The following is a 22,377-nucleotide window of genomic DNA, read 5'->3' as shown; positions in this document are numbered from 1 at the left end:
GTTTTACATCATTTAAACCCCAATTCTCTCCTGATTTACCCCCATAACCACCTGGCCCTCCTTTGTCACTGTTCATTGAAGGGGCCCAGAGCTGGGAGCAGCAGCAGCTCCCTTCCCTCCCCTCCCTCGGTTCCGTACCTGCGGCGCCGTCAGGGGGGGCGATTTTCATGGGGTAGGGGGGGACGTGGGCGGTGTCGGGGCCGCCGTCCTTGCAGGGGCAGGTGAAGGGGATCCTCTCCTGGTTACAGGCAAACTTGATGAACTTGCACAGCTCCTCCTGCGTGAACATCTCCAGGGCGCTCCAGAAGAACTCGATGTGCTGGTCGGTCTCCATCAGTCCCACCTGGTACATGGTGTGTGCCTGAGGGGACAGGGACACATGTCCACTGCTGCTCACCCCTCTCCCTGCAGGAATTTTCCCCAGTTCAGACTCTTCTCTCTGCACAAACCCCACCCTATTATTTCCTGAATCAAGTGAAATCTTAATAAACTTCCCTGAGGGCAAAGCAGCTCCCAAAGGATGTCCTGGCTGAGGAACCAAAACCAGAAGATTCTCCCCTCCACCTTCCCATAGGAGGATCCCCCTCTCTGTGTCCCACAGGAGTGTGGCCAAAGCACCTTGAGGAATTCCAAGTTGATGTAGGGAAGGCCACAGGTCCTCAGCTCCATCTCCAGGGGGGTGAGCGTGGTCAGGAGCTGCAGGGGGATGATGGAGCCCAGCCCTGCCCTCACTGCTGTCATGCACTCCGGGCTCTGCAGCTCCCGCATGCGCAGGCTCCGGATGGCGGCCGCGTACACGTCCTTGTTCTCCCACCTGCAGGGGCAGAGACCTGGCTGAGGGAGATCTCCTGGGAGAGCCCTTGAGCCCCACCTGTGTTACACAGGGAAGGGTTTTATGGAGAGATCCTGATCTAGAACAATCCAGAATTGGCAATACACACTTTCCATTCCGATGCTTCCCAGTTAATTCTGCTGTCCTCCACTTCCTCCTCCCCTCCCACCTGCCCATCCCTCACAGCTGGGACCAGCCCTGCTCCTCTGTCCCTTACAGAGCCAAACAGCACCACTGATCCCAAGTTCTGCCACCTTCTCACAAAGCAAAGCTTTCCCAGATCATTGCAACTTGTTACAAAAGCACCTCTGGAGAGGCTGTGCTTGGAGAACGATTCCAGAGATGTTCTGTGCCACATCCTGCCTGGAAGGCTGCTCCTTACCCCACAGGGATGTGCCTGCCCCTGGGGCACAGCTCCACCTCCTCCCCAGTGAGGCTCAGGTAGGTGAATTTGCAGCAGGGTTTGTTGGGGCAGTCGGGGCTCTCCATGGCCAGGTGCTGGGAGGCGATTTCGGCACACAGCGCTTCCAGCTCTGTCTCGTCACTGATCTGTCACAGAGCAAGGACAAGGACCTGGTCACCAGCATGGCACTGCCTCCTCACAGGTGTCCCCACAATGGGGACTCCAACAGCAAAATCCTGCTTTAGGGGTTCTGGCCTGGTTTAGCAATTCCAGTAAATATTTCAGAAGCTGGAATTCCACCAGCTGGGAGTGTGGGGAACTTCTCCAAGGCAACAGGATGTAAAATCCTGCATCCAAGAGGAATCAACCCATCTCCCAACCCTGCTGCCACAAAAACCACCTGGCAGCCACCAGCGAGGGCAGGCACATTTGTGCCATGGGGGAATCCTGAGGAAAAGCAGGGAAGACGAAGAAGGAACCTACATTTTCAAACTTTTTGACATAGTTGTAGGTGAGGATATCAGCTTCCTGCAGATCCACATCAGGATCCAGGGGCTCTCCCACCAGGGTTTTCCAGAAGGAGGGCAGGAGGTCCAGGGGCAGAGGAACATCGGCGCGGATGGCGATGCCCAGGAGCTGCCCGAAGAAATGGAACAGCTGCTCCTCGGCGTAGGTGATGGGGCTGGGGGTCAGGATGTACTTCCCCTGTGGAGGAAACAGCACTGAGCAGCTGCCCACAGCCTGAGGGGCTGGCTGTGCCAGGGCATCCTTCCTGCTCCAGGCAGGAAATGTGCAGTTGGGTACCAAAGGATCTGCTCCAGCACAGCAGGAGTCCCTGTGTTTTACACACTGCTATCACCTTATCTTAGCACTTCCTGACCAAATCAACTCCATTTTGGTTGGTTCCCATTTTGCCAAGCTGTTGATCAACACTTACAGCATTTTCTGGACTTGTTACATCAGTTTGATATCCAAGCCTTTCAGCTGTGGGATGTTTCTGAGCTTGGATTTGCAGAGCCAGGTTTGCTACGCAGTTGGTCTTAAGCTGAGGGAATCAAACTGTTTCCTACCCTAAGAACATTCCCAGGAAGGAATTACTGAGAATTCTTTGGACTATCAGCTTTATCTTGTTTCTAGCAAATAAGACACTAAATAGCATGGATGGAGCATCCTATTCTCCTGGCAACCTGACAGACTTTTCTGGTGACATTCCTGGAGTAAGGCCACAGAATAAAAATTCTGTTCCATTTTGCTGCACACAGGAGGTGCACCATGGGATCACCAACTCCCAGCTCTCCCAGGATATGGGATCTGCTTGGTTTCATGGATCTGAGGCCTCTCTCTGCACCTCTGACCCAATGTCCCACTCCTGTTCTAACCCAGCATTCAAAAAGAGAAAATCCCCTTATTTTTGGCACTGGGATCTCACACCTTGTTCTTATTGACAGCAGAGCTGGGGCACAGCAGGAGCAGGGAGAGGGAGGAGCTCTGGAGCTCTTTGCACACTTGCCAAAGGAAGTGACGGAAAGATCCACCTGGAAAAGAGAAAGGGAAAACAGTGAAAACATTCCTTTGTTCCTGCTGAATCCCTAAATGCTGCTTTGCTTTCCAGCACTCTAAGAACAGCAGGAATATTTGTTCTACCAGCTGGCCTGCAAATGGGATTTGGTGCTGGATTAGGAGATGGATGAGGCTGTCCTACAACAATGGAGGGGATGCTCCAGGGATCAGCACAGCTGCTGAGCCACAGCCACAACATTTATCTCCTGATAAACACTGTCAGTACCACCACAGCCTTTCAGCAGACAAGAATTCCCCTTGGGAGAAGATTCCATGGAGCCTTGGCTCAGCTGAGGGCTGTACACTCCCTTCACACCTCAGACAGGTGACAGAGCTGGGGATGTCAGAAATGTGTTCTGGGCTCTCTGGCTCCACATTCCCCCATGGATCTCCACCAAGGACCAGCAGAGCCCACGTGGATTTGGAGAGCAGGGATCCCTTTGTTCTTTGGGATCTGCCTCAATAAACACCCCATGGAACAGCTCTGCAAAGCTGAAATCCCTCATCCCATGGTTAAACCCAGTCTCCTCCTGGTGCAAACACTGAGGTGCAAACATTTCAGGGGGGTCCCATTCTTTTTCCACCCACAAGGGAATGCTGCTCCTTAAAGTCCACATGAGGCAGGTTGTGCTGAAGAGCTGGGCTGTCCCTGGGGGATGCCACTTGGGCTGTCCCTGTCCCCACTCCCTGGTGCCATGACCCCCTTGTTCCCTGTCCCTGGTGCCAGAATCACAGAATCACATGGTTGGAAGAGACCTTTAAGATCACTGAGTCAAACCTGTTCCCTGACACCTCAACTAAACCCTGGCACCCAGTGCCACATCCAGGCTTTTGTTAAACACATCCAGGGATGGTGACTCCATCACCTCCCTGGGCAGACCAGGGAGTGCCATGGAGTTCTGTCCCAACTCACTTGGTACCCTGTCGCTTTGTCCCTACTCCCTGATGCCCTGTCCCTACTCCCTGATGCCATGGCACCCCTGTCCCCACTCCTTGGTGTCATGGATCCCCACATCCCCCTTCCCTGGTGCCCTATCCCCATGTGCCCACTCCCTGGTGCCATGGAGCTGTGCCCTCACTCCTTGGTGTCATGTACCCCCTATTCCCTCTCCCTGGTGCCATGGACTCCCTGTCACTACTCCCTCATGCCATGGCACCCCCGTTCCCACTTCTTGGTGCCATAGAGCCCCTGTCCCCACTCCTTGGTGCTCTGTTCCCACTCCCTGGTGCCATGGCACCCCTGTCCCCATTCCCCGATGTGCCATGACTCCCCTATTCCCTCTCCCTGGTGCCCTGTCCCCTTGTCCCCACTCCCTGGTGCCCTGTACTCCCAGGTGCCCCATCCCCTGTCCCTGCACTCCCTGCTGCCATGCACCTCCTTGCCAGTGAAGCGGATCCCCTGACCCTGTCCCCTGCACTCCCTGGTGCCCTGCTGCCCTGTCCCCTGCACTCCCTGTCCCCTTTCCCTGCACTCCCTGTCCCCTTTCCCTGCACTCCCTGCTGCCCTGTCCCTGTCCCCTGCACTCCCTGTCCCCTCTGTCCCCGTCCCTGCACTCCCTGCTGCCGTGCACCTCCTTGCCAGTGAAGTGGATCCCCTGACCCTGTCCCCTGCACTCCCTGTACCCTATCCCTGCACTCCCTGGTGCCCTGTCCCCTGCACTCCCTGTCCCCTCTGTCCCCGTCCCTGCACTCCCTGGTGCCCTGCTGCCCTGTCCCTGTCCCCTGCACTCCCTGTCCCCTCTGTCCCTGCACTCACTGGTGCCGTGCACCTCCTCGCCGGTGAAGCGGATGTTGAAGGCGTAGGTGGGGTCTCCCCCGCTGGCCAGTTTGACGCAGAGCTGGGACGAGGGGACGCAGCCCAGCTGCCGCGCGGCCTGGCAGAAGTAGGAGTTCTCTGAGGAACGGATCTCCCCTGTCCAACACAAAGGGAAAGTGAACCCCCAGCCTCACAGAGCTGCTGAGCTGGGGGAAAGCAGCTCTGAGCTGCTGGGAAGGATCGGTGCTTGCTGTACCTCCAACGATCTCCAGGGGGTCCAGGGTGATTTCCGGGGCTGCGTGGTCAGCGGTTCTTTGGACAGTGGCATTGAGCACTCTGTTCATGACAGTGACTTTTGTGTCATAAAAGATTAAACCTGAAGAAACAAACACATTTCAGCAGAGTTAATCTACCCCTGAAATTCTCCAGTGGAAAATGATAGAATAAAAATTTCTCCTTCTGAGACATGGCTAATCTAAAATTTTTTAAAACAGTATTTCACAGTATCATTTCCATGATTCCACTCATCCAGTTCCACCAGGGACACCTTCCACAGTCCAGGTTTCTCCAAGTCCCATCTATTTGCTCCTCATATTTTTTCGAATAAGTGCACTGGGATGAAATACTGATGAACACAATTCCAATGTTCTATAATTAGATCTCAGCAACTCCACCACAATCTCTGTAAATAGGAACATTTTGCCAAATAGTTTTCAGCAGTCTGAGATGTTTTGACAGTAAAGCTACAGGCAAGAAATGATAAAAAATAGGGCTGTGACACTGCCCCAAAAATATATTTAATACCTCATATCTCTGTGAAGAGAAATCTCTGAACATTCCTTACTCCCCCACACTGGTTCAAAAGTGTTTTTTTTTTCCAGCTGGGCCAATACAAGAAACTCCTTTCACACACTGACACCCCCGGTTAATTCTTCATAAAACAAATCTGGGCAATGTAATGTCCCAGATCTGGGGTTTTTTTGATGTCTAATGAAAGCTGTAAAAATACTCTGATACACTTGTAGCATTAGCAAGATCAAGAAAATGCTCAAACAGGGAAGTCCTGACACTTTCACCTGACCTGCTTGTTAACTAACAAAGCTTTGATTTCTGGATACTCCCAAGAGGATAAAGACCCACAGACACAGAAGATGGAACAACTTCCTCTGCGGTTGTGGTGTCATGAGGATAATCTCCCTGTGCTTTAAAAGCAAACCAAGAGAGAAGTGCCTTGCAGCAGTGCCCTGTGGTCAGTGCCCAGCTGACCTTTTGCCTCCTGCAGCAGGGCAGCGATGCTGTTCCCGTACATCTCGCTCTGGCGCAGCTCCACCAGGGGCAGGAAGAAAGTCTCCAGGGTGGTGTTGAGGGACTGCAGCAGGGCAAAGCGCAGCCTCAGGCTCTCCACGGGGACATCTGCACAGGGAAACTCCCAGTCAGGACAGGAACAGATCCCTGCTCCACCTCCTGCAAGCCCCAGCAGGTTTGGGCCATGAGCCACACAAAGCAGCCCCTCTGATTCCTGTGCTGAGGACGCAGGAACAGCATCCCTGATGCTCCTTCTGGGATCTCCAGTCTCTGGGTGTGAGTCCAGAGTCTCCCATTATCACTGAATTTTCCTCCTAAAGTACTTAGACCAGGATTTAGGTGACTAAAATCTGGAAATCCAGCCTTCTTTCCCCTGCAAGCTGGACCCACCATGTACTTCCTGCTCCAGCCTGACCTGGAAATTCTGCTTGGAGAGCAGGGAGCAGCTGCAGTGCACCCCTGACACCCAAGGAGAGAGAAGATCCAGACCCAGCACTCCCCTCATCCCACCAAGCCCCCAACACTGGCACAGACATCTTTTATGGAAAATCCTTTCCTTAGGATTTTTCCTCCTGAGAAGCTGAGAGGCCTCAGGAGCAAAATGTAAACAATGATTATCTGCTGCTGTGGAATGCAACAGGTGCATCTGTGATTGGCCTCACGTGGTTGTTTCTAATTAATGGCCAATCACAGTCAGCTGTGGACTTTCTGTCTGAGCCACAAGCTTTTGTTATCATTCTTTCTTTTTCTATTCTTAGCTAACCCTTCTGATGAAGTACTTTCTTCTATTCTTTTAGTATAGTTTTAATGTAATATATATCATAAAATAATAAATCAAGCCTTCTGAAACATGGAGTCAGATCCTTGTCTCTTCCCTCATCCTCAGACCCCTGTGAACACGGTCACACCCAACCTCCAAAGGAACACCAGGAGCGCTCCCAACCCTTTTCCTGAAGAAAGCCTCTATCCCAACCACCCACATACTCAGGAGACAGGAGATCCTGGGGTCTGCAGCATCAGCTGGGTCCAGGTACACCTCGTGGGGGTGCAGGCGGGCGGGGGTGATGGCCAGGTGGCGGCACAGGCGGTTGATGTACTGCACCAGCGCCACGTCCATCTCCAGGCTCCACTTGCGCGACGCCTTCTGCGCGTGCCGCGCGTCGACGCAGGCACACCTGCGGGGGACAGGGCACGGCTGCTCGCTCACAGGGTGCTGGACAAACACACCTGGAGTAAAACTGCACCTGAGCCATCCCTCTGGCTGTCCTGAGCAGCCAAGAGCCCTGCCAGGGATCTCAGAGACCCCGGCACAGAGGCCAAGATGCCCCTGTGGTTTTGATTATGACCTGTGGAGCAAGTTACCAAGCTTAGATGAAGATCTGCAAGCCATGACAAATTAAGTAGCATGACAGTGAATTTATCACAGGGTGAAAAAGTAGATTTTGGGGTTTTTAGTATGGGGATTCAGGGGGCAAGATGGAGGGATCTGGGCATGTCCAGCCTTTCTCCTTCTTCTTCTTGGCCTCCATCTTCTGCTGTGATGTTGGCACTTACAGATTGGTTTAGAGTAGAAGCTCACTGTCTAACATAGGTGATAGGTATTGGAAAGCAATTGTAAATATTGTATAAGTAGTTTTTAGTATAAAGATATAACAGCATTCCGGGGGCAGGCAGAGTGCCTGGGCTGTTGTGCTGAGCGAACCTCGGCTGGACAGGAGAAATTTTTTTATAGGTAAGTTACCATAAACAACCTTGAGAATAAGAAATGAAGAGCCCTGACTCCTCCTTCAAGCATCAGGCTGGGAAAAGAGACTTTCCAACTTTTCTTGGGGTCACTCTGACAAGCTAGAGACCCCAACACACCTGGAGTACAAGCTGGTGCCCTGCTCTTCACTCCCCTTTCCTTGAGCAGAGCTGTTCCATGCCAAGAATCCCAGTGTGAGGCCAAAAGCTGATTCATCAGCCACTTCTCATCACTGGTATTAAATAATTAGGCACAAAGGCATTGCCTATTAAGCTCTCTTAGTGCACTATCTCCTCTGGAGATGATAAGGGGCAATTAGCCTATGGCCTGACACAGGCAGATAAGGAGAATTCATTTAAGGGACTTTCTTCCTCTACAATATTAAGAAGAAATTTAACAGTTCCCTCTTCTAAAGCATTTCTGACCCAGTAACAACCCTGCCAGTTAAAGAATGACCCAGTGCACTGGCTGGGGAAGGAAACCAGGGACAGACATGGAGCTACAGCTCCCTTCAGGTAATTTATTATACAGCTTGGAAGCTCTAAAGGACACTGTGGCATCTGATTTTGTCAGTCATGCTGTGCACAAGAAATTAGGACCTGCATTTGGACAGTAAGTGACCTTTAAAATGTATTTTGAGGAAATAACTGATTTCCTTACAGGCCTTGCAGCCACGGGTGGGAGTGTTAAAGCTTTTTGGATTAGGAAGACTTGATCCCAAGTGTTTTAAAGAGTACAGTGAGTATCACCTCCTCAGAGAGGTTTGCAGGCTGTACCTCTCAAAGTGCAGGTCGTAGCCACAGGACAGGATGGCTCTCCACACGCTCCGGATGTCCTGCTTGGAGCGGTCCACCACGAACCGGTGAAATCCATCCAGGGTCAGGTACTTCTCCTCAGGAACTGCCACCAAACGTGGACCAGCAAAGAGTTCATGACTTGCCATGAAGTTCTCACCCCACCAGGAGCAGGAGGTGGCTGCTGCCAGCTTCCTCCTGCTGTCCCATCCCGCCATGGACCCTTTCTGGGGAGTTCCATCTATCACACAATGGTCAGGTCCACCTCAGTCACTCCCTTCTCACTGCCCTAAAGGGCTCAAATTCCCCTCTGCTCCTCTGGAACACCTCCCTCTATCCCTGCTTGGCTGGATGCTGAAATTCCCCTTTTCTCAGCTAACCTGGCACTTCCTGCCAGGAAGAAGGGAGTCCAAACTCCTGTCTGCCCACTCTTCCACCAGACTAAAGTTCTGAGCACAACCCCTGTCCCCCCTGGCTGTGCTGTCTCCTCCAGAAGCTCTGAGCTATCTCAATCATCTTTTTTACCCAATTTCCCACTTGTAACTGAAGAATTTCCCAATATAAATTGTTAAGCACAATTAAAACCCACCTAGTTCAAATCCATAACATCCCAAACCCTCACTATACCAAAGCCTTGGAACTACATCCCACAGGAATTTTTCTGCCTGGTTTACTGACATGTCCTACACTCTGCTGCAAGAACTGTTTGCTCTCACACTGATGGGCCCAGATTCACAGAGGTACAAATAAAAGCAGCATTTTAAATCACTATTTTAAAAAATGTAGTTAGATTTGTTAGAAATAAAGATAAACCAAATCAATCATGAAGTCATAAAAACATGTCAATAAAAATATTTTTATAGGATAAAACCATAAAAAATTCTCTGCAGCTCCCACCTTCCTGTTTCTTAGTGGGAGACTTCTCAGGGTCCTTCTCCTCAGGTTTGCTCTTCTCAGGAGATTTGGGCTTTACAGTGGGTTTCTTCTCACTTAAGGCTGTTCGGCTAAGGGACAAAGTCAGTGTTAGGATCAAAAGTTTTCTTTCATTTGTTCACAGAACCCCAAAATTGTTTGGAAGGATCCTAAAGCCCATCCAGTCCCACTCCTGCCATGGATTACTCCAAACCTGATCTGTGTTTTGGAACAAGTGCACTGGGCTATAACACTGATGAACACAATTCCAATGTTCTATAAATAGATCCCAACAACTCCACCCCAATCTCTGGAAAAAGAAACACTTTGCCAAATAATTTCCAGAAACCTGAGATGCTCTGACATTAACACCAAGTGTTTCCCTGTTCCCATACACAGGAGCACAGAGGGATGGGGGATAAAAACCTGGATTTTTACAGTGAAATCCAATATTCCACAGGGCTGAGGACACCCACCTGACACTGTTGAGCATGGACTTCTCCTTGGTGGGGGGTTTGGTCACCGGGCGCTTGGTGCTCACCACCTTCACTGGGTGCTGCTCCTTGCCTGCCTTGTTGTACTTGCTCTTGTCAAATTTGGGCTTGGGAACTCCATATTTCCTTAAAATCTTCCAAGACAAAAAGTGAATCATCACCCAGTGCTTTCAAGTGACACCAGAAGAGGCTGAGAACAGCTGGCAAAGCCCTACCTGGGTGAGCTGGTCCTCCAGCACCTTCTTGGGAGGGCGGACGTTGGTGAAGAAGACGTGGAGGAGATTCCCAGGGGTTTGGGAATTGATCTGCTCCTTGCTGAGGTAAATGTCAGCCACCTTGATGGGCTTGGCTGGAGTCAGGCTCAGCATTTGTTCTGAATGGACACAGCTCTTAAAGATCTCTGTGAGAACTTCCCGAGCACCTGGGACCAGTTTTTCACCTAATTAAAAGAAAATCAATAATTTGGTACAACATACCATGAGAACTGGTTAGAATTTGAAATGTGAAAATCCCTTTTGCAAGGGAAAAAAAAAATCACTTTTTCAGTGAAAAACCTGCTCCTTCTGTACCCCATTAAATACAGAACTGGCCACATCCTGTAATTATTACTTGAGGGAGTAGTGTGGATGAAAAAAGCAGCTTATTTATCATGCCAGGATAAAAATTATGTTGTGCAGGCAGACACCAACACCCATCAACTGAACTAGCAGTCAAAAGTTATTTCAGTGGCTATTTTCTCAAAAAAAAAAAAATCCCTAAAGAATTTAATCAGTAGTTTTTTGTGCTGATGAGGAGTGTTTATTTATTTATGATTTATTTGATTAGCAGGGTGGACAACTGAGCAAAGTTCAGCTTGCAAATAGCCCCTGGAGGGATAAATCTGTGGAATTTCTCCCTGGCTTGTTGTCACTCCTGATTTATACTGAACCAAGGAGAGTCTGAGCCCTGTTCATCCCCCAAAATGCTGAACACAGGAGGGATCTGCCAATATCAAACCACCTACCTTTTATTGACTTATCATTGAAATAATCTTCTAGTGCTGGGCTCCCCTGGGTGTCAAACAAACTCTGATTTACAGTGGAAACAGTTAAAATCTCTTCAGTTGACATCTCCATGAGCTCATCCTCCCCATCCAGGCTGGACAAGCCAATGAGGTCACTGCTGTTGAAGAGGCTGGCTCGGATTTTCTCTATTTTAGCTCTTGACCTTATCTGTACAAATAATGAAGTTAGTTCACAGCAATCCTGAGAAAACAAATTCACTGCCATTCATAGGAATCTGGGGTTTAAGCTTCCATCTCTCTCCCCATTCTGATAATCATTATTGCTTCTCTTCTCTGCTGCATCAATAATTTGATGCCCAAATTCAGGTTCAGCCTAGAAAAGGCTTTCTGAGAGCACTGAAATCCTCATGCTGGGATAACCAGGCACAGCTCTGATCCAGCTACTCCATTTCTCAACCCTTGGGAACAGCAGGGAAGGAGCTGAAGGTGCCAGCCAGGTAAGCTGGCACTGTCTGTAACTCTGCTGTCCCTGCCTCAATTCTCCACTCTGAAAATCTCAATTAGCACAGGCTTTGAAGCCTCAGCTACACAGACTGGGGAGGGGAACAGCAACTTCCTTTGATTCCCAGAATAACCACTACCAGAGCAGCTCCAGACTTGGAATAGTTTCCATGTGAACACTCTGGCAGCTTTCTCTCCACACTTAATGCTTTATTTCAATGATGTCTTCATGTCAATTAACAGCTCAAGAATAGGAACTTGCAGAGTTTTCATCTGAATAAGCTGATTTTCTCCTAAAAGAGGAACTGATACAATCCCAGACTATACAAAAACATCTCTCTCCATTCCCAGGCTATCAGGAATGGCTGTGCTTTTGGAAGTCCTGATAAATCTCCAGCAGGCCATCTATGGAAACAGCAGAGAGGAAGGTTCTTGTGCAGAGCTGAACACCTGGAGTGACCCAGCACTAATGGCAACCACCCACAATGCTTTAAAAAATTAATCTGGAACCAGATAGCAATAAAATTTATCATCTCTCCTAAAGTAGTTTCATAGAGAAATCCATAGGTGGTTCAAAATAGGTGAAAAGGAACTGATTGAACATTAAATAACTGCATTGTGGGTTAAACCAAAAGGGCCCCAATCTCTAAATTCATCTCAGCAATGGCCAGAACAAATCTTAGAGAAAGGAATATGAAAGGGAAAATTATTTGATCTTTCTCCTAACACGTTCCCCAACCACTGCAAAGCAGTTTAAAGATTTCCCCAGATGGAAGCTGCACTGGCTGCTGTGCTCCACAGCCACCAATTCTCCAGGAATTTAATCCCTTAAGATTCATTTATGGCCTTGGCTTCAGCAGCACTCTGTGAAAATGAGCTCTACATGCTGGAACACACAGCAGTTCTTCTTTACTTCATTCTGTTCTCCACTTGCTGCTGGATCACTCCACTACTGGGTGCCCTGTGTCCTTTGAGATACAGGGATTGTTCCCAAGACTGGGAGATCTGTGCTCCTCAGCCATCCTGTCCAACTCCCAGTCTCCCATGCTCTTAGACATACACTGACCATGGAAAAAGCCAGTTCCTAGAGTGAGAACCCATTCCCCATAACCCCTGGCCCCAGAAGCCCCTCTCAGTTACCTCCACCACAGCGAAGCCCTTGATGGGCCGTGCCAGCAGTGGCTGATTGTCCAGAGATGTCACCGTGTACATGGAGCCCACGTCTGACACTGACGCCGTCTCCACGTTGTCCAGGGGCTCCCCGAGGCTGCCCAGGCTGCCCAGGCTCCCGGTGCTGCAGTGGGAAAGATCCAAACTCTCCTGGCTGGACACCACGTGGGGCTGCTCCAGCAATCCAGGTGGGATGGGCAGCTCCAGCCCTGCCTGGAACTGGTCCCCAGAGATGTCGCTGACGGTGCGGGACAAGCCCTGGGAGCTGCACAGGGAGGCCTGGCTGGTGGAGGCCGAGGCGCTGACGCTCATGGCGGGGGTGACGCTGCTGGAGCTGCTGATGTCCAAACTGTCGGCGCTGCTGGAAACCGTCGGCTTCTCCAGCTCCGTCCTGCACTCTCCTCCTTCTGCTTTGTCCTTGGTTTTTTTGGGATCCTCTTCCTGCAGAGGGATGTAGATCTCATCCTTGAAGACCCCCCCGTGGGCGTTGCAGGCTTTCCTGATGGCGTTCCTGACGGTGCCCTCCTCCAGGTGCGTGGGGATGCCCGAGATGACGAGCAGGCGGCTGTGGGCTGTGGGGCCCACCAGGGCCTGGCAGGCGTCTGCCACAGCATCGTTGGTCACACCCAGCCCCTGGGGGTCCTTCTTTGTCAGGTGCCTGAGGATGATCAGCAGGGTCAGAGCTCTGTGGAACCACAGCATGTCCTCAGGCTTGCTGCCCCCGATGCTGAGGAGCGCTGCATCTGTCTCAGCTGCCCTGGATGAAGCTCTTTTCCCTGAAGATGAGGTTTTCTCCCTCTTCATTTTGACCTTTTTCCTCTTGGACAGCAAGCTTGGGCTCTGTGGTGTTTGCCCTGGTGAAGATGAGGATGAGGAGGAAGAATCACTGAGATTTGGGGCGCTGGTGGATGAGATCACATTGGCTGTCACGCTCATGTTGATGGGCAAGGTGACTTCTGCCACAGCCAGGCACACTTCCATCAGGGCATGGAAGTACGTGGAGAATCTTCCCTGGTCGGCCACTCCAACCCCAGAGCCACCACAGGCATTGCCAGATACCCAGTTCTGGGTTTCCTCATCATAGAGCTTGTGCAGCTCTGACTGCAGGGCCATGAGCATGGCCAGGCAGGGGTTGAGCTGCAGGGCAATGGATGAGGACAATCCTGCTGGATTCTTCTTCTGCTCCAGGTTGTGGATTTTGCGAAGCAGCTCAGCCAGGAGGTGAAAGATCAATTCCTTCACACATGCTGCCATGTCAGTTGTCCAGAGGAAGTTCCCTGAGGGAAGAAGGCAAGGCATGGCAGTCAGCAGCGTTCCACTCTTAGCAGAAAGTAACATTTTAAAAAGTGAATTTCAACGTCATGGCAGCAATAAGAAAGACAGAAAGGTTATTCCAAGAACTGCAAATCAACAGAAAGTTTCTGGAGTTTGAAGAAAATTTCATTACAGTGGAAGAGCTCAGAAAATTTCAACTGTAGTTTTTGTTTCCTAAGCCCTCCAAGTGAGCCAGCACATTATCAGTGCTCATTACTGAGGAAATACTCAATTCTCACCTAAAAATTCCACTACTTGCAAGAGAACTGAGGCAGGAATAGTATCCAGTTCATCTTCAGATTTTCCATCCCCATCTTCTAATTTCCAGGTTAAGAGCTGTTCTGTGAATGCCATTGCCAGGGGGAATTCCAGGGGGAGGGAATGCAAGACCAGTACAGCTCCAGGAGGAGGAGACACTCCTAAGCAAAAAGGTCCAAGAAAATCCTTATCATGATTCTGAGCATTGATAAAGTAAAAGTAATAACATTTAGGATTTTTTCAAGGCTAAACTTCTGTTAAGTGAGAATTTTCTCTGCAGCACCTTGTAAAAAACAAATATGAATTGAGTTTCTCTATATTGATAAATTAATATAATCTGTAATTAGAAATGTACAGAGAACATTTTATTCACATAAAGAAACAGAATAATTTTGAGCCTGAACATATCTAAATATACAAAAAGAACTTCCCCCCAAATCCTTTCTTTCTGTCTGATGGGTACTGAAAACAACAGCAGCAGAAGAACTTAAGGATCTCCAAGGGGAAGTTTTAAGAACTCACTGCACCCAGTCACCTTCACTGCTCTAAATCCCACTGTCTCTCCCTCTGGGCAAGAGTAAAAAGATTAATGATTCTTCTTGCTGGAGTGACCAAAGTATTGCTACACTGTATTACTCTGTGGATATGAGGGTCCTACAAACACCTAAAAAAGCAAAAAAATTTATTCTCCATCTGAAACAGCTCCTCAACATCAACAACACTGCAGAAATTAGTATTTTGAATACAATATTTCAGATACACTGCTGGGTGAATTTCTGGAATATAAAAATCAGAATCACATGGTTGCCAATGGTTATAAAACCGTTTTTTTTTTTGGTTAAGAATGAATTATTTGTACAAAAATCCTGTCCTATCTGCTGCTAGGACTGGTGACCACACGGGAAGGTGTAATGAAACTGCTGTGAGCCCTGAGAGCACAGTGAAGGCTCTTCCCTGGTGCAGGGGCTGTGCTCACCCAGTTTGATGTGCACCCTGTCCGTGGGGGTGATGACAGCTGGGTACTGGTTGGTGGTGGGGGGCGGCGTGAGGCCGGTGTTGGTGGGGGAGGCGTCGCGGGGGTAGCACACGGCCTCGATCAGGTTCAGCTGCCCGTTCCTCTTCACCTTGTGCCCCAGCCCATAGACCAGCACCCGAGCCCAGGGGGCCTTGTACAGGGATGAGCTGGGGAAACAGCAGCACAGCTTGGTTAGGCTCAAAGCAGCTGGAAAATATCCCAGCCACCACTCAGAGTAAAAAAAAAAAAGAGAAAACTGAAACAAAATAAATAACTGCACCCCCAGGTTGCCAGGCTCAGGCCTAGCCTTGCCCCTCTCCATGACTCACTCTTTTCTGAACCCAGACTGACTTTCCTTGCAGGACACAATCACAAAGGCAGCCCCAGGAAAATTCACATCCATGTTGACCTTGGATTCAGAAATTGGGAATTCTTCAGCGGGAAATTGTTCTGGTGCTGCCTGTAACAGGACAGTTCATCATGAGAGATCCCAAACAGCAGCAAACCTCCTCCCTCTCCTTTATTTATAGAGTGCTCTATACCCAATGTATTTAATTAATTGCAAATTATGACACAGTGGGAGGCCACTTCATTTTAATTCAATCCAGAGCATTGCTACTGCTTCTGTTTTCAGTGTGCCCACCACAGGCTGAATAATAGAACCCACCCAGAGAAAGAATTCCCTGTGAGGGACAGCATCATGGAAATTCCAACCACACAGAGAACAAGGGCTTCTGAGAAGGGAATTCATGAAATGTGAGTATTTTACCTGCAGGAAGGAGCAGATCTGTTTGGTGAGGTCCAACAGACTCTCCTCTCCCTGGTGCAGGGTCCGAGTGATGGCCACAGCGAGCCACTCCCTGATGGCCTGGGAGTTGCCCTGGTAGAAGAGGTCTGTGGCAGCACAGGTCTGGGAATGGATGCAGTGCTGCAGGGACTGGGCCAGCAGAATGGAGCTTGAGCTGATGGTTCCATCTGGAATAACAAGGAAAACAGCACAAATTTGAAGATCACTCCAAAAGTTTGCATAGCCTGGGAAACAAAAGCTGTAAAACACCTGGAAGATTCTAAATCTCTGTTTTCAACCGGAAAACTCCTTGCCTAAAGTCAGCAGGAGAAAGGGCCCACCCAGACCCAGCCCTGTGGCTGGGATGGCCCCTCCATGCCAGCTGTGCCCCTCACCAGCCTCAGCCCAGCCCCTGGTGAGGATAAACATGGAGCTGTGGGATCACCCCAGCTCATTCTTAATACCATCATTATTAACCAGCTAATAAAGAAATACCAAATCCATTAATTTTTATGTCCCCATAAAAATACTGTACCAAAGAAGAGCTGGGACAAAACCAAGTGTTTACCAGGGAGAGGTGGTGCAAGCAGCTGGTTGGAGAGCAGCTGCAGGTGCTCCAGGGTGATGTCCCTGATGGCAGGAATGTGGAACAGCCGGGTGAACATGTGGGGAGATTTGGGAGCAAAAATATTGAGCAGAGCCATGCGACAGTAGAGCTTGGCCAGGGCAGCTTCACTCCTCAACAGCTCCCTAGGGAACACAAACATTAATTCTATTAATTCCTTAACATTAAATCCAACCATGAAAATCAGATTTCAGAAGTTTGTACTGCTTAGAACAAAGCTGTAGCAGGTAACTGTACTACAGGAAATGCTCTTCAGCTAATTCAGCTAATTCAAATTGAGGTAATAATTGTAACTACAGCTCTTTTTTCACCTGTGAATTTGGATGTTGGTGTTATCCAGGGTGACCAATCCATTGGTGGCAGTCCTCCTGTACCCTGCAGGTGGCCTTTCCAACATGTCAATGGGATACCAGTACCTCACCAGGACCCCCTCACTCCTCAGGTAGGTCTCCACTTGGACCAGTTCATTCACCTGCAACACCAAACCCAGCACTGTCAGTAACACAAGAATAAATACATTTTTCCTTCCAAGAGACCCCCAACCCAGCATCCTGAGCAGGTTTTGCTCCCAGCTGTGTGATGCTGATCAGTAAAAGTCCTCCCAGAGTGTCTTTACTCACCGAGTCCACATCCAGGACAACCCCATGAAGACCAAATGTCTTCAGCATGCCCCGAATGGCAAATTTGGGCAGAGCTGTTCCCACAGCACTGCTGGTGACGTTGTTGCTGTCAGGAGAGCGAGTCACCACGGTGAGACCTGGCAGAAAGGGACACCACTTTGAAGGTGTTTTCCTCAGGTGACAATTAGACCCCAAAAACCCCTGAGCTTTTCCTTACCCCTCAGGATCTGCTGTGCTGCCCTTACCTTTCCGCACTTTATCAATTGTGAATTTGTTTGCTTCATCTTTGATATCCTCAATGGTGGGAAGGTAGAGATCCCTTGGGATGCCTCCATTTTCCTCATACAGGAATTCCACAGTTTGCCTTGCTATATCAACCATTCCTGAAAGACAGGAGGGAGTGCAAGTTATTTCCCTCAGCCACCTGAAATAAGTGTTTATTCTCATTAATACCCCAAGCAGGTGAGTTTTCCAAGTACTTAAACACTCTCTCAGTCAGGCTGAAGGATGGAAATTGGGAATTTTCCTGAGGAAGCTTTTCCTGAGCTTCTCATGGGGGCTCAGAATTCCTACCTTGCTCTGATTGTGACCTTCCCACAAACACATTGTCCTGCCAGAACTGAATTATATGAAACTCCCACATCTCCCCTTATTATTACTTAAATCAAAAAAGTTTTGCCTTGATAGTCACAGACAGCAAATGCACAGATACAGTTTCTTTCCAACCTGTTATTACAGAATGTTTTTGTATCCACATCACAATGAATTCCGTCATTATTTCTGAAACCATTTTCTCTATTTAAATAGTCAAACACAGTAAAAGTGTTAAAGAAAAAGCATAAGCATAAACCAAATTCTAAGCACAGGAGGGAAACAGCAAGTGATTTTTTTAAGTTTTCCAGCCCTGAATACAGTAAAATATGAAAGAAACACAGCTGCTCTCTCAGACTTGCTGCACATCACAGAAAACATGTATGGAAATAAATACAGACCTAACTGTAAAGCTCCTTTAATCTGATCCAGCCCAGACTTCCTCTCAGCCTCATTACGGAATCTTCTTCTAATTGTAGGGAAAACCTTGGTTTCCCAGGCTTTGACCAAGAGGGCATAGTGATCCTCCTGCAAAGACAAAAGCGTTTTAAAACACCAAGGAGTGTTAAATTACTTATAGTTATATTTTTGTTAGGGAAGCAGAAAGAACTCTTGCATGGCTAAATTTCAAAATCTAAATGACAAGATCTGGTTTTAGGCTGTAAGTTAGAGGAGGCAATTTGCTCCATTCCTCACCCTGGGAATATCATCGTCATCATCATCATCACTTTCATCATCTGCAATAGGAGGGGGGTGAGGATCAGGGCCTGAGGTGATGAAGTTCTCATAGCTCAGCTCCATTTTATAGTGGCAGGATGTGTCACTGTCATACTCTGCAAGACACAGACAGAAATAATGAGATGCTAATGCATGCAAAGACATCGCATGAAATTGGAGATACACAGCACTCCATGCTCTCCAATCAGGGGGTGGGAATGCAATTCTTTTTGACACAGCATAACCAATTGGCTGATCCAATCCACCATGACATCCTATTGTACCCCAAGCCCTAATGAGATCATTTCTCATTGAAGCTGCGTTAATTACGAATAATTTGCGTATTCACATAGAGGCAGACCAAAGAAGATGCTTTAATTGCCTTGTCTAAAATCAGATAAACACAGCTTTGACTTGTGGCACTGCCCCACCTAAACAAGCACTACCTAAGGCCTAAAGGCTGCAGCCAGGCTGGGTTTAAATCCCATTTCCTCGCTTGGCATTTCTGCAGGGAGGGCTTTAAAGGAGCAAATGTCACTTTACGTTGCTGAGCCGTGGCCACAGCGGCGATCCTGCAGGGGGGCCCGTGGGTGCCAGGGTCCGAGGCAATGCTGGTGCCAGCATCATTGTCACTGTCAGAGGCCATGGCAAAGGGCAAGGCCTCGAAGTTGGCACTGATCTCCTCGGCCAAGTCCAGGCACAGGTCGGCGGCGTTGCGGTGGGCCTGGCCCTCAGCGTAGGCGAACGGCCGCGAGCCGAAGTTCGCCCGCACCTTGGTGTTCTGCAAAAGGAGGCAGGGAAACTCTCAGATCCTGCTCTGAGCCAGCACTCTGCCCCAGGCAGGAGCTGATCACACCTCCCTGCCACCAGGATCCCCAGCTGGCACTCTGGGAAAGCTTCAAGCTGCTAAAGGCACTTTGAGCCTGGGTGCTTTGGAGCAAGGCCACTGCTGGCCAGGAATGCTGAGAGAGGAGCTGCTGGCATGGCACAAGGCATCTGCCAGGCCAGCTGCACACTGCTGGGCTAATGGGCAAAATAATGACACAACACATGCACCTGGGAGGCTTAATGAATACCTCAACCTAGCCAAGAAAGGGAAAAACTATCAATTTGCTTTTCTACAGAGCAGGTTCAATACTTTCTATCATGTTTTTAGTATTTCTGAAAGTCTATTAAGGGACATATTTCTGTTACACACTTGCCTTTTTCTGAATGTGCACAACTGGCCACATTCCACCAGACACATCCTCCAGGTAGGGCACAAGTCTTTGCCCACAATATGTGAAATAAACTCTGCCCTTTGCTGGCTGCCCTGGAGGAGGGGGAGTTCCTTCTGTTCTTTCCCATCCAATTCCTGCTACATCACCTGGAGAAAAATAGTCATAAAAAGGATTTAATCAGTTTTCTCACCCAGCATTTCCCTGACATTTAGAGGGTTTTCTGATGGAGCAGATAAGGATTTTAGCCATGCTCCCACATACCAGGGGAAAGAGTCACATCCAGTCTGACACTCTTCCACTGCAGCAGGCTGGAGCCATTGTAATGCACTGCTCTCCCATTGCTGAGGGACAACAAGGACACAGTGAGACAGAGCAGGATCACCACCCACCAAAGCTGTGATATCAAAAGGCAACTCAACCCTCCTGATTTTGCAAAGATATTTCAGCATTCAATTTAAAAATATGTATTGCCCTCCCCAGCCTGCTGACAAATGTACTGAACATGGTTTTTCATGTGCATCTCCAACCTACTTGTGGAAGAGGCAGGTGCCCACTGGGTTTGTCCAAGCCCCATCTCGTTTTTCTGCCTCTGTGGCAAATCCAAAGGAAACTATTGGCCCAGTGTCATCATCTGTGTCTCCATAGGAAACCACTTCAATTTCCCAGTAGAATGATGGTGCCTAGAAATAAAAATAATAGCATATTTTAAAAAGTTATTTACAAAACAGAGTTTAAAGAAGCAATTTTCTTGCTTTTCCTTTTCATGTCCTGTTGGATATTCAATGACAAAGGGCTGGAGAGCTGGGAGGTCTCACCTGTACTGGCACTGGGGAGGTGGCATAGATAAAGGTGCCCCGAGGCAGGCCCCCACCTGCACTGGGATCAGCCAGGAAGGTCACAGCAGTGAGGTGTGAGGAGAACATGCAGGCTCTCACTGGGGGGAACACCCTGGATGGGCTCCACGTGATTTCTTTGGGCTGCAGACACAACAGAGCAGTTTATTCTACAACCACAATTCAAGTCACCCACTAAAATACAACCACACAGTCTGAGGGGCACATTTAATATAACCCCAACAAATCACATCCCAATAGAGAAATTCCCATTAAATATTTCAAGAATGCAGCATCAGGGGGTTCTGCCAGGGCAGAGGGCTCTGTGCTCACCTGTCTCCTGTCTGCCTGCAGGGGAGGAGGAGGAGGCCGAGCACAGTCGCGGTACAACATCCGTAACCTCTCACACTGCATCTCCACAACCACCAGCCTCTCCCCTGCAACAACAACCCACAGCAGGCATCAGCCTCCAGCTGCTTCCTCCAGTCCAACAGAGCAATCTTAATTCAGAAATAAATATGGTGTTTGCACTTTGAGGGGGTTTGATCAGCCTCACTTACCTAAACAATGGAATTAAGGGTAAAATGTAACATATGCAAGTATCTTCTCATGTTTGATTTACATTTTGTTTGCAAAGGCACTGTTATGTTAATTAAGATATAAAGTTCATTTTAATGAGCAAGTTTATGACCCAGCAAAAGCAGGAAAACAAAAAAAAAATATATCTACTATCACAAAAATCAGTCCTTGCTCTTTGACACCTAAATCTCTTGGATCACACCCTTCACTTCAGCCACTTTTTCTCTGGCATGTTCCTAAAAATTTGCCCCTGAACTAAGATTTCTGCTGGGCCCAGTGCCTATCCTTAAACAAGGAGAGCTCAAGGATCAGGAATATAACAAAGCATTGCAAAAATCAGCAAAAAGGTCATAAAAAGAAAACATAAAAATGATAATGCCAAGGAATGCAGAGTAGGATACGCTGGAAGCAAGGCAAGTGGAGAGTGCAGAAGAAAACCAGGACTTGCTGCTTTGATACACAGAATAATTCTGTTCTGGCCTAAATCAATGCCTAGTGTTTAGTGATTTAGGCTGATTATTAGCTGCTCTTCCATCAGCAGCTCTGCAGCTGTGACAAGACACTCTGCCTTGTGCCAGTTCCTGAACTCTGGATAGCAGGAGGAGAAAACACTGAAATGATTTAAAAGCTGCTCTGCTTCTGACCTGAATATGCCAAGAAGGTGTTGGCTACATACCAGGGCTGCACTCCTGGGCCACCAAATTCAGAACTTCCACAGCAGCTGGGCACTGTTGAATGAATTCTTCACAGAATGAGCTGTCTTCCAACAGCTGAGCCATCACCAGGCATGCTCTGAACAGAAAAACAATACATTTCAAGTGTTACAAAGTGTGTTGAATTAAAAGCTGGCATTACAGCAGTGAATTCAAGGGTGGTTTAAGGGTGGTCTTAATCCTGGTTTAAGCTGGACCCTCCCCAAAGGCAGCTTTTCCCTGCTTCATAAATGGATTTATTGAGGCATTTGCTCAGTGTGTTGTAGGGACTCCCATGAACAACACCCAGACACTAAAAGGGAGCAAAGAGGAATTTGTGCAGCCCCAGAGGAAGGGCACAAGAACTCATGCAATTCCCTGGGATGTTTCCCCAGGACCCACCTGGTTCTTATTTCAGCAAGGAGCCGGACCACTGCCATTACTGGGGTTGAGCCATCTCCTGTTGCAGGAAGTGAGGTGTGAATAGAGAGACTTCCCTCCTGAGGGAGCAACATGGACTGGACTGCCTGTACTACCTTCTCAGTAATGGACAGTTTATGAAGAGGCAATGCCTGATGGTGGGGGGGCACGGTAAAAAGTTAAATTCAAGTAGTTAGTTTCTAAGAAATGAGGGTGTTTTATTACCTGGAGT

General features: G+C 48.7%; 1 protein-coding gene across 3 annotated transcripts in view; it reads right to left on the bottom strand.

The window, feature by feature from the left end:
* Positions 1–22,377, bottom strand: part of HECTD4 (HECT domain E3 ubiquitin protein ligase 4) — a 68,171-nt gene that overhangs the window by 3,265 nt on the left and 42,529 nt on the right. For all 3 annotated transcript variants that reach the window (XM_058816575.1, XM_058816577.1, XM_058816578.1), the window contains exons 43-75: positions 22,128–22,297; positions 21,710–21,825; positions 20,788–20,891; positions 20,437–20,598; positions 20,153–20,301; positions 19,883–19,962; positions 19,604–19,767; positions 18,945–19,182; positions 18,381–18,517; positions 18,086–18,212; positions 17,339–17,476; positions 17,094–17,230; positions 16,785–16,945; positions 16,417–16,598; positions 15,831–16,036; positions 15,391–15,521; positions 15,023–15,228; positions 14,028–14,207; positions 12,445–13,751; positions 10,804–11,011; positions 10,016–10,239; positions 9,783–9,934; positions 9,292–9,398; positions 8,377–8,500; positions 6,841–7,031; positions 5,818–5,964; positions 4,808–4,927; positions 4,552–4,707; positions 2,667–2,770; positions 1,719–1,940; positions 1,215–1,381; positions 619–814; positions 139–361 (exon numbers count right to left, since the gene is read on the bottom strand). In XM_058816575.1, coding sequence (XP_058672558.1) covers positions 139–361; positions 619–814; positions 1,215–1,381; positions 1,719–1,940; positions 2,667–2,770; positions 4,552–4,707; positions 4,808–4,927; positions 5,818–5,964; positions 6,841–7,031; positions 8,377–8,500; positions 9,292–9,398; positions 9,783–9,934; positions 10,016–10,239; positions 10,804–11,011; positions 12,445–13,751; positions 14,028–14,207; positions 15,023–15,228; positions 15,391–15,521; positions 15,831–16,036; positions 16,417–16,598; positions 16,785–16,945; positions 17,094–17,230; positions 17,339–17,476; positions 18,086–18,212; positions 18,381–18,517; positions 18,945–19,182; positions 19,604–19,767; positions 19,883–19,962; positions 20,153–20,301; positions 20,437–20,598; positions 20,788–20,891; positions 21,710–21,825; positions 22,128–22,297 — 6,436 coding nt within the window. The remainder of the gene's footprint in view (positions 1–138; positions 362–618; positions 815–1,214; positions 1,382–1,718; positions 1,941–2,666; positions 2,771–4,551; positions 4,708–4,807; positions 4,928–5,817; positions 5,965–6,840; positions 7,032–8,376; positions 8,501–9,291; positions 9,399–9,782; positions 9,935–10,015; positions 10,240–10,803; positions 11,012–12,444; positions 13,752–14,027; positions 14,208–15,022; positions 15,229–15,390; positions 15,522–15,830; positions 16,037–16,416; positions 16,599–16,784; positions 16,946–17,093; positions 17,231–17,338; positions 17,477–18,085; positions 18,213–18,380; positions 18,518–18,944; positions 19,183–19,603; positions 19,768–19,882; positions 19,963–20,152; positions 20,302–20,436; positions 20,599–20,787; positions 20,892–21,709; positions 21,826–22,127; positions 22,298–22,377) is intronic.

Source organism: Ammospiza caudacuta, chromosome 18 (genome assembly GCF_027887145.1).
Source record: "Ammospiza caudacuta isolate bAmmCau1 chromosome 18, bAmmCau1.pri, whole genome shotgun sequence".
Classification (NCBI taxonomy): Eukaryota; Metazoa; Chordata; class Aves; order Passeriformes; family Passerellidae; genus Ammospiza; species Ammospiza caudacuta.
Note: the sequence above shows the minus strand (reverse complement) of the source record. Positions and strands in the feature narration are given on the sequence as shown.